The sequence below is a fragment of the Streptopelia decaocto genome, assembly GCF_964273445.1.
Source record: "Streptopelia decaocto genome assembly, chromosome: 11".
Classification (NCBI taxonomy): Eukaryota; Metazoa; Chordata; class Aves; order Columbiformes; family Columbidae; genus Streptopelia; species Streptopelia decaocto.
In genome coordinates, this window is record NC_138666.1 from 20,949,736 (window position 1) to 20,961,894 (window position 12,159).

The 12,159-nt window shown below is 42.2% G+C and overlaps 1 protein-coding gene across 2 annotated transcripts in view; it reads right to left on the minus strand.

Annotated features, from left to right (window-relative positions):
• The window catches only part of NFATC3 (nuclear factor of activated T cells 3), a 70,345-nt gene that overhangs the window by 31,632 nt on the left and 26,554 nt on the right, over positions 1 to 12,159 (minus strand). For both annotated transcript variants that reach the window (XM_082062488.1, XM_082062487.1), the window contains exon 3: positions 8,262 to 8,424. In XM_082062488.1, coding sequence (XP_081918614.1) covers positions 8,262 to 8,424 — 163 coding nt within the window. The remainder of the gene's footprint in view (positions 1 to 8,261; positions 8,425 to 12,159) is intronic.

The following is a 12,159-nucleotide window of genomic DNA, read 5'->3' on the forward strand; positions in this document are numbered from 1 at the left end:
CAGGCCAAGCACTACCCATCTCTATTCAAATGCAAATGTTATTTATCCACAAGATGTGATTTCTTAAGACTTGTAACAAGACTGAAAAAAAAAATCCAACAGAACATACATAATTCACAGTAAACAGGCACTTAGCAGGCGATACTGGTATAGTTTGAATAGTCTGTTTTTCTAAAAGAAGCCCTCCTTTGTTTATTAACAAAAACCCCAATACATAACAGTCGGTGAACCCACAAGGGATGGCGGGGTGGCACATTCCTGCTCTTCCAGAGTAAAAACTGAATTAAAACAACGAAAAAAATAACTAAAACTCGGGGAGGGAGGAGTCAGAAAGGTCACGTCATCAGTCGAGTTACATGCTCAGCCATTGGGCAATACTGTGATACCAACGACACTCAGACAGTGCCAAACCCTGCTTAATTGTACTTTTAAAGCAATTTTCGTGCAAAACTTTCAAGCATTTATTAGAAAATTGCCATGTTTAACCAAACGTATTAAACTGAGGTTTAATACCCACTTTATTATGTGGCTTTTCTTTGATTGCTATTGGAAGATGAAGATTCTATCAACGCTTCAGTGTTCCTTTGCACAATTAATTCACTACGTATGGCATTACCAGGTTGGTAAAGTAGGCTGATGAGAAAGCAAGCTTTTACATACAAATAGACCTCCCTAAAAAGAGGGCAGAGTCTCATAACACAGGATGTGTCCGGGGAAACATCTGGGATAACTTCAGTGAACAGAAGACTCCATTAACACCTCTGGCTCCCCCAATGCACCAGTGTCCGTGTAAAAGTAAAAGTCCTCGGTTCAAACACGAAGAACGGGGAAGGAGATACACAGCCGGGTAATAACTACAAGCACTCACTAAGCATTTGCTTCAGATGGAGATTTCCTAGGCTTTCCAACACCTTGATGTGAAAAGTACGGGGTCACTATTAATTTCCTCCTCGATAGTTTCATGGCAGCTGGATGCACTTCAGTGACTTCTGTATTCTGTAAAACACCCCCAAAGTGGAGGGTGTAAGGTCAGGAGGGCGGAAGAGGAGAATGAAGGCCTCATTATATGGAGGTGAAAGAAACGATAAAGCTGCTCTTTTGAATTCAGTGGTTTTACTTCTATGCCTTTGAAATGTTCTGCCCTCTGAGACAATGGAGCTGCGGCCCACGAGCTTGGAGTCTTCCAGACAACAATCCCACCGGGGCACCGGTGCGTGGCTCCGAAGAACCGGACTGTAGAGTTCAGACATTCTCCACAGGAGTTTCTCCTTCAAATGGTGTGCAGCTGCTTTCCCACCGAACGGAGGAGGCTGCGGGTTCCAAAGCTGAAGGGCTGCTCGGCCAGGTGAACAGCGCACACGCCTTGGCCTGGGAGCAAGAGCAAGGCTGGACACACAGCCAAGGCGTGAGGATGAACACAATTTGAAACACACGATGACTGACACCAGTGGTACAATTTATCATGAATTTACCAGCAGCTGCATTTTGAAAAGCTTGAAACGAGCTATATATATATATATGTGTATATATATATATAAAACCACAAGATTTGAGTCCAGGGACGTTACTGAAAGGCAGACGGCACCATCATCCCTGTGGCCTTGCAGAGGTGATGAGTGCTGACCTATCATCTGCAATACACTGGTTAAAAGAAACTGCATCAATTCATGGAGGAAAACTCCATTCGGATCTATTAGGCAACAGCCCAGCCACTGGCTCAGAAAATCGTAACAACACATGGGATTTTTTATTTTTTATATTTAATTCTGATTCTGAAAGGGTTATAATGTTACAAAATGTTAAACATCTGATTTTAAAATTAACTATGTTAAACCAAACCAATATCCACTTCCCCCCCGAAGTGCAGTACTATTTTCTGTCTCTTGATTATTTGCGGTACCTTTCCCTGAACTGAGAAGGCACAGCTCGCACATCAAGCAGCACCCTCCTTCCTCGTTTGCTAAATAAACTTACTGAGTAGACTGACCTGAAGACTTTAAAATAGCACAGACTTTTGCAATTCTGAAAAAAATACTGAGACATAAGAGGAACAAGCCTTAATAAACTCTTAGATAGTGGCACAAGTCTAATTTTAAAACATTTTAAAGGTTGTTACAAAGACCAGCGGGTCATGCAGAGGTCTGAAGCAAACAAGCCATTGCACTGGTCCCTGTACCATGTTCACACACTGAACACAACATCCTTCGAGGTTTACAAACTTGGATTTCTGTTTCTCTTACACTCGCTGCTTGCAGACAGGACTGAAAGTGTTTTAAATACTCATTTCAGGCATATTTTGCAGAGTGTTTTATCTAGAGTCCTGTCCCACTCCACACTTCCCAAAACGATCGATTCATAGCTAAACCAATGTTTAATAGTACAACTTGACACAGTGCAGAATTGCCAGAGACATCTAAATAGCCATCGCAAGGCACTACCCATCTGCGGTTTCCTCTGCGCTCTTCAAAGAACAGGCTATTCCTGAAACGCCAGCTGCCGATGCCACATTGTGCTGGGGACAGGTCTTGGACAAGCACTTCCAGGACAAAAACACGTAATTCCCATATAACCTAGAGAGAAAACAAACAAACAAACCCACCAAAACCACCAGACATCAGTTGGTTTTACCCTGGAGAAAAAAATCACTACTATTCCACATTTTAGTCAACATATGATACCAACAGCAGACAACTGTGTCATCCAGTGTGCCTTTTTTAATGGTTTTCACATTAATTACTCCATTTTCCAGATTGTATATTCAAACAAAGTAGATGCATCAATATGGCTTTTACTATCTATTTGGAGGATTTTGGAGCAGAAGATGCCTGCCTATATAGCCATCACACTGCTCTTGAAAAATACCTCGTTTTAGAACCTCATCCGGTCAGTGTTTTTCCCCATACAGCCCCCTACATGGTTCACAAAGGCTAAGGCTTTACCTTCTGCCTTCTAGGTCTGTTTGTGGGTTGTCAAGCACCACGAGGCAGTTTGGGCTGGGACACAGCCTGCCTCTGGTGGTGCACACAACAGGGAGGAATTGGGGACAAATGAAAACTGAAAAGTGAAAGGCAGGGACGGTGGAATGGGTCGTGCAGTTCATTTGGCTCCGGGAACGGGGAGAACTCTGATATTACCCGCGTCGTTCGTGCAGTCACAGAACGGCCACGCTGCCTGTCGCAGGCCTGCCGCCGGGGAACGTGCACTCACCCAGACAGCCCTCCGCTAGTTTATCTGTACCCGCTCATCTCGACACTGCTCAGGCAGGTCCTCTCTTGTGGGGCAGAGTTCTTACACCAGAGCTCGGGCGGACTTGGACAGGCTTTTCCAAACACAGTCTTGTCTCGGATCTTTCAAGGTAGTTCACAATTGGTTTACTTCAGCTGAATTACTTCACGTTTTCTCCACCGCGGCTCTTCAGCCACGGCTTCGAGCTCTGCAGTCTCTTCAAACACGCCGGACGCTCCGTCTCTTTCACGGCTCTCCAGCAGACCTCGCACGGGCGGTTGCTGTTTGCTTGTCAGTTACTAGAAGTGCAGAACTATCTAAATAAACTAGTTTTTATTTAAAATGTCTTTATTTTTTTATATGACAGCTTTCTTCGGCTGTAATACTGCTGAGTTATCCACATGGATTACACAATACTTCCCCTCTGTTACTGCAGCATCAACTACAGTAAGAATTCTGTTTGCGGCAGAGGAATTGATAAATGATTCTACCCTTAAACCCTTTGTAGTATGGCAAAGACACACGTCTGCTACAGGCAAATTCTTAATAGCTACTACTGCTGCAAATTTGTCTTGCATACGTGAGGCACAAGTGGCCTCTATACAGTGGCTCTTGCAGATAGATCATCGATTTTAGAAGAAATTACCCGTATCATAGTTCACATCTAGAACCGATTCCCACTGTGGTAAATGGCCACAGGACAGATACTCCTTGTGTACACAATGGTGCTATCACACAGCTGTTACTCAGCCCCCAGGACACCCCACTGTGCGGTGATCAAGAACATCATGTACATCACCTTCTTCAACAGTAAGAGGACAAAAGATAAAAAGGAAATAATCCTTGTTGTGCACAACACAGATTATGGAATTTACTACCAAAATAATTAAAGGACTTCAGAAAACTCAGAAAATTGCAGAAGTCCACATGAATAGCAGGAACACAGTATAAAAGAAGTTTGTTTTACAAAGAAAACAGTCATTTTAGATCAGAAAGCTAAAATACGAGAGTAGACAAGACCAGCAACTATCCCTCATCATGCGCCTGCCTGCTCCAAAACGCTTGTATGTTTGTGATCACAAGCGTTACCCAAGAGAAGTCTCATGAAGAGCCCTAACCATTTTAGGTAACAGAAAATCTCATTCTACCACCTCCTTGAGTGTAAACATTATTTTATTATGTACAATCTGACCTGCGGGAAGGGTGGGAAATTCAAGCAATGATGATCGTGCATTCAGAGTCAGATGAAACGTGGCAGCTCTTTGTTGAACAGGCTCCACAGACGGGCACAGTAAGCGCTCTCGGCTATCGGGGCAGGAAGGCGAGGGCAGACAGTGTCTCCTGACAGTGCAATACACAACGTCTACACCATTCGGGTGCCCAAAGCCCAACCTGCCATCTCTCTCCTTGCTGTCCCTTCCGCCAAGTTCTTTATTCTTTCCTGTCAGTGATATCTTACAGATTCTCTACCAAGGTGAAATCAATTTTTCCAGACGACACAAATTTGCTGGAATATACTCCCAAGAAACTGGAGATTAAAATGACAGGTATCTGCTGTTTAGAACTCTTTGCCTCAAAAAAGCTGAACACAAGAGAATTTCATTACAGAATTTGCTTCCTTAAAGTCAATGGATGTACAAGCATGATGCTACACTCCTTTCATTTCCTCACATTTGGAAATGAGCTGATTAAATGGACTCACAACAGATGATGCCAAATTTGTCAGAAGCTTAGTCTCCTAGCAACAGGTATGGGACAGTATTAGTAACAGATTAATGACATGTACTAACAGATTAATGGCTTGAAGCTATGTACTATCTTAGTCTTTTTTTTGAGTAATACATCAACGGCACATGCAGAACTACAGAGGTTTCACAGCTCAGAAATTCAGTCCTCTAGCTTTGTATAAAGTAACGTTCAGGAGCAAACCAAACTGTGTAGCAAGCAAAGCTCACAGGCTTCGGGCACCTGGGGGGTGGCGGTTGGACCTGATGGTCACTGCGGGTCCCTTCCAACCGAACCCTTCTGTTCTGTTCACCACATCCTCTCCTGGCTCTAGCACTGGTTAACATGGAGTTCTTTCACACCAGAAAATGCTGAGTACTTTACTGCCATGGCCACACACATGGAAGTGGCTGCCATGAAGCTAGGAGCACCAAAAAGAAAAACTATGTCAGAAACAAGTAGCAAAGCATATCATCGACTGGGTTTGTGTAATAAGGTTCTGGAAATGCTGAAAAATATTTCACTTTTATATGTAAACAAATAATTTTCGTCTGCTCACAGCTATTTAGTATTTACCTTTCACCAAACTTGGCCCTTAGCATACTGTTCTTCCCAGAAGTAAGAAGAAAGTTAACACAGATCAATGTTTTGTTTCATAACAACTTCCTCTCTCCCATCAAGCACAATTAATTCCTAATCCAGCTGGAAGAGACCAAACTGCAAAACAGAATATTGATTTACATTTGTATTCAATTTAATTTAGAGAGGCATAGTACAATCCATGTGTTTGAGCATGAGACTGTCAGACATGTAAGTACTATCTCCACTTCTAAACCAGCATTCTTGTCATAGCAAATAAATAGCTTTTAAAATCATCGGTGTAAGTCACGGATTCCAGATCTGTTTTTTCTAGCTTGCATCTAGCACTTCAGCTTAGAAGCATCTAGTTCTGTAAGCAAAAGGAAGCCTACATATATTTGTCACATCTTATAAACATCAGCAAAACAAATTCCTTTAATGCAAGTATTAGAGCAAGGTACAAGCACCCAGGGGCAGAAAAACCCCTAAATTGAATGCAGTTCATGAAGGCTCAGGAGAGACTTAGCTAAACACCGCTCAAGGTCTCGTCATCGTGAATGTGTTTAATTCCAGCGCCAGCACCTTGGCAGATGCCAGTTGTGTGTGCTGCTCCACTGACTACAGCAACACACGACGAAACGTGCGCGGCTCCCTTGCAGGTTCCAGAAATCCCCGGTTTTCTCCAGTTTGCAGCATAAACTGCCCTGATAAGCACTTGACCCTTGCCCCTACTGTGCTAAGAAATCTAGTAGGTCTGGCTATAGGAGAATGGTGAGCTGGTTAGGCCGTGGTGTTGTGACGGGAAGGACAACATTGAACAACTTGGTAGGGAACACAGAAGATGGATGAAGAGCTCAGATTAAGAATGGAAATGGCAGGGTTAGGAAAAACATCCAAGAAAGAAAACAGGTTGCAGATAACCAGCCCTTATTGGCAGGAGTCGAGGAGTAAAAGGAAAGGAAAGGAATGAAAAAGTTCAAGGGTAAGCTATCAGAGAAGCAGCAGAGTTTGATAAGTAGCCCAAAGAATACAAGTAGGAGCCAGGCTGACAGAAGAAATTCATCAGATGAATAACTTGGAGAGAGGAGATTGCTTAGGCAAGGGAAAAAGAGCAGATGATAGCCCAAGACATTTAAATTCTGCCGGTACATTTTTATTTGTACAGGTGTAACATTAGAGCTGTTCCAAAACTGGGGTAATTACAAAGCATGACAGAATTTGCTTGTCAGAAAGGAGGAATAAACTATAAGGAGAAAGAGCAGTAACATGTTTATACTACAATATGAGTAGGAGAAAGAACGGGGACTGATTATGCCAGTCCTACGAACACTTTGCATCTGGTCTCAAATTGTAATAAGTTACTTCCAACCATTGGAATAAGATAAATGCATCAAATACATAGTGAAAGATGAAGAACTGAAACCATGACTGCCATTTTGCTGGAAAAGAACAAGAAATATCCTGCATTTGGGGGAAAAGACAAACCCTGCTGTAGCCTTAATGTAATCAGATTTTTTTTTCCCTATTTGTCCTATGAAGATTGTATAATTTTGTCTGATTTGACTTATAAATGGACAGTTAAATTTTATCTGAGCCTGGCTTGGGATTACCATAAAGACCATTAAGCAAGACTGAAGTAAATAAAAGCCATTGCTTTCACTCAGGGCCGTGTGAACTGATACATCAAGACATCCTCACCGCAATACCAAACCCACACATCTTGCCCTCCAAAAGAAACAAAAGCTTTCATAAGAAATCCAAGTCCAATTTACCAGGACCTTACATTTAATTCTGAGCTCAACAGTAATTGGCTGGTGTTTGCAAAGTAGTTAAATAATACGCTTTAGATGCCACCAGCATTTGGAATATTTAGAATTAGCTAAAGAAGCCAGCTGTTATGGGCCGGTACCAGTTATCGAATCAGACCCTGTATCACCCCCTCTGTTACCCTGACAAGGACTGCTGCCTGTACTACTGCATTTTCTTGACTCATCACATGGTTCTAAGAGACAGGAAAGCTTGCACGACTCTGCCAAGACAATGAAAATGATGTCAAAAAAAAGAAAGCAAGAAACAAGTCTTACTTGCCCTTACAGATAACCAGTTCTATTCTAACGAAACTAGGTGATGCCTTACTTTTAAAGGCGATAGCTACCATTAAACTTTTAGTAATAACCTTTGGTTCTTGCTGAAGAAAGAGAAGAGGCAAGTTTAATTTACTCCAGACATTTAAGTGAAAGTTAACAGAATTTCTGAGTACCATTTTCACAGAAATAACCTAACAAATCCACAAACAAGAAACATTTATAGTGTTCAGAAGCTGTCTCAACACCACAATAAAGATAATCTCTGATTCAAATGAAGCTATATCATATTTCAGTATAGCTCCAGCTAATCTATTGTTTTGACATCTCCTACCTGCCCCCATGCACACAACTTCCTCCTTGAAGTTCATGTTGAATACATTAAGTAATACGCTGTTGCATCGTGAATCCGTTCACAAGCGTAAAAGTGCCTACAGCATCAAATTGTGACAGGCATTGCAACTGTAGCAAACTGTACATTTTTAACCATCTGAAACTAACTTTTGTATAGAACAGGATATATTTAAGGGAGAAAATCTTACCCAGGAACGACAGTAAGAGTCACACAAGGTACAGCATTGTAAACAGCATTAATTGCATTAATAGTTAATAAAATGATCTTCTATTCCAGAAATCCAGGCTTCCTACCTTCACTACAGGGTGTCCTCCAGTAGATGCTTTTACTGCTCCTCTGCTTCCTTCTGTTTCGTAGTGAGCTCTGTGATGAGTTTTCGGCTGCACTTCTATTTTCAGTTCGCACTGCCCGTAGTGACTTGGTAGAGGCCAGTCAAGCGGCGGCAATGAAGATGTGCTGCAATCAGAGGAGCACGCTGGGGTTAAACGAACTGTGTCATTTGGACACACACACAGGAGTTTCACTGTGAACTGCAGACAGACAAATGCTGACCAAGTAAGAATAGCTATGAGCCTAAACACTGTTACTTGAAAATTCCAAAATGTTCCCGGTGCATTAAAATCTTCAATTAAGTATTTATTTTGGGGGTTGTTACGGTGCAATTTCTTCCTTCAAACACTTGATTAAAAGAAATGTACAGTATGACCTCCCTGCCCCACACTAACATTGCTGTTCTATATTGCCTTTGTGTATTTTTTATCCTCAAGTATATCAGCAAGCAAATTCAAATGTTGTTTAGAGGCAACAGTCCAAATTCAATCTGTAAGTCTTTAACTTTTAACTTGCTGCATTATTATCTTCCCGCTTGTTGTCTTTGTGTAAGATCAGGAAGCACTGCACTTCGTCAGCTATCATTAAAATGAACACTGTATGAGGATCCAGAATTTTAAAGCTAGTAGTCGTATATAAGCATAAAGACTTACTGCAACAGATAAAAAGTACATGCTTAGCTTGTCCACAGATCATATATGCCCTTACACACACTATCAAAGTCACTCCAGGAAAGACAGAACAAAATGCAATTAATAGAAGAAAAGAATTAATATGGAAGAACCGCAAAGGGAAATAAACCACATGATATCACCAGTGTTTCCATACCTACCCTTTCACCTGCATAATTTATAGACTTATCATTCTAATAAGATAAACAGTCAGATTCAAGTCAGTAATTACCTGGTAGAGCAAATTAATTTATGAACATTTAAAAGTGCACATTTATAGCACTGTGCACCAAACAAGAACATTTCCAATAACAATAAGCTTCTATTAAAATAGTTTTGTACTGCCTTGCTCTACAGGAAGTCAGGAAAAACCCCACCACCATTCCAAAGCCACGCAGATTTCCCCAAACATGAACAGCCACAGGTCCAAGAAAGATAAATTATACCTTCTGGAGAATGTAGCTAAGACCTATAGAACATACCCACAGTTGAGAGGAAGATAATGTTTGGCCTGAACAAAGAAGAAAAGAAAACTCTGTCTTTGGCAAGTATCTGGACGGACTTGGGCTCAGCCTGCAGTACCACACGTCTGCCATTCCCTACACAAGTCACTGCCACTAGAGCACGGAAAGAGGAGAAACGACACTGCTGGCTGGCCTCCTGCAGAACGACCACCTGCGCGCCTGTTGACCTGCTGGTTCGTGGAGAACCTCTACTGTGCGCTTCAGGAGACAGCCGACGTCGTAACTGATCTCCTGAAGCACCTTTCTGAGAGCAATGGTAGGAACAAGAGTACTTCCCTTTCTTCTCAATGAAAGGAAGAAATGTGCGCAGTCAATCCTCTGCACAAGCATTCAGTGTACAACAGACTCTCTCTCCCCCGGAGGGAGGTCTGATGGCTGGTCCTTCCACAGCAGCAGCATTTACTGGACAGCACAGGACTGGTGCTGTCGGCAACAGAACTGCCAGGAACGCAGCACAAGCCCAGTCCTTCCAGACACGTCCCCGGGCCAAGCCGTACCGCCTGCTGCTACTATTGGCCATCAGCTAGACCCTGCCATTCACTTCTATAGCTACTGAAGGAGGACTCAAGTCTTCAGTCTGAAAAAGGAAAGAAAACGTCAGGATTAGAAGATACTAGAGAGAGTTTAAAAAGAAATGTAGCATACAAGAAATTTTTCTTTAGTATTTCTGGAAACCTCTCCCCCCCCCATATAACCAAATATTCTATGTCAAAATAGGTGTTCTACACAGTGAACAGATACAGTTCCTCAGAGAACTTGATATGACACACAGTCCACGGACGATAAGCCATTTTCTGCAAGGTATTACTGAAAGTTTAATAACAAACTCAGTCAAGAAAAGCTATTTGCTGCTTGTGACCGCCCTCCATACAGTGTGTGCCTCAAGAGAGGGTTACTCCTGCAATGAATAACAAAAATGTGGCACGAGCTGCATCAGACTCCCATTATCTCTTAAAAAATATTTGGAATACTAGAACAAACATGGAGACAGGAAAGTAACCAAGTTTCAAGGTTTTGTCATTCTTTGAAAACAAATAGAAAATGTCAGCGTGAGAGAGCAAGCAAACACACAACGCATGTGCAGATGCCTAAAACATCCAAAAAATTGGAAAACTTTCCAAATGCAGTTCTCCAAATAAATGCCATAGCCTTTGAGGCTGTGCTGCAGCAAACTGGAGCGGGCTAGAGAGTTACAGCGGCTTCCCTCTGCAGTTCGGTGCTGGGCACCACCACCACTTGTCCCTCTCAGTGCTCTTCCCAAGCCCCGCCGCCCGCGCCTGCCCGGCTGCAGTGCACCCCAAGCCGCAGCGCGCTGCCATGCACCTTTCTGCCGGAGGACGTCAGCTCCATCTGCTCCTGCTCCGCATCACCCTTGCACTGCTTTTTGAGGGAGATGCTGTAGAGCTACACATTGAACTGGATCATTGATCTAACTTTATTTCATTCCGAAAGGTAAATATTTGAATCCTTTTAATTTACCAGAGTCCCAGTTGTCTATACAGCTTCTCAAAAAGAACTAGTGGGAGGGAGGCGGAGCAGCAACTTCCCAGCAGCACTGTCACCCTCCCAAAGTCACGCGAACCCACAGGCCTGGATACTACATACGTGTTTAAAATAGCAGAATGCAGTCTACAAACTCTTGGGGTTTTTTATACTATGCAGAAAAAAAAAATCAAATGAGAAGAATCATGTCAGCATTTGGGAGGGCAAGAGGTAACAAGTTTCATATATTTTTAACACTTTAAATATGAAGCAATGCTATTTTTGTACCAGATGCTGGATATGGGAGCTAAGCCTGATGCTGCTCGCTTTAAGGCAGCTAAGGATCTGTTCTCAAGGAGACATTGTTCAGCGCAGACCACGGGTGAGGACCAGCAGCACAACAGCCAGACTTTGAACCCTCCAGTTCTTTTATTAGTTGTAAACTGCACTGAACCGCAATGATCTCTGATGGTTTGGAACTTACACAAGTTCAAACTTTAGAGCTGCATTACTGTTAAAATAACTGGAACATGTTTAAGAATAAGCAGCTCAGCATTCAGAAACGAGCAAAAATTTGGTGTTAGGAAAAGATTTTTGTCTCCCCAGCCGACACAGAGCACGGCAGCACTGGTGTTACTGACAGAGCCGTCTGACGTTGCACTCGCAGCGTCCGAGCAGCCGCTGGCTCTGCTGGTCTGGTTGGTTTGTTGGTTTGTTTTTTCCCAAGTAATTTTAGATCGAAAGATTAAAAGAAATAAGAACCTCTGTTATTTAAACCCCCTCACTTTTCAGACTTGATGGGGGAGGAAAACATTTGTAGACACTTCTGCATGTTTCATTACAAAATTCTAACCAAACTCATCACCAAATTATTGTTGCAATAGCTTGTGACTTAGTCTTTTACACAAGTTTCTCTAATTTTTTGTTTTCTTTACATGAGTAGAAACCTTATTAACAATGCAGTAACCTACTAGTAAAGCACCAAATCACATCAGGAAATAGAAATAATGACTGACAGTCATTCTAAAACTTTCATTAAATCAAATATTAGCATGTTGTTGAAACAGCGCCAATCTGTAAACCTACAAAAGTTCTTCCAGTAATACCAAGACAGTTTTATAAGCTGATTAATGCAAGCTTCCAAAAGCTCATGCTCCTATCACATCAAGATTACAGGCTTCAGA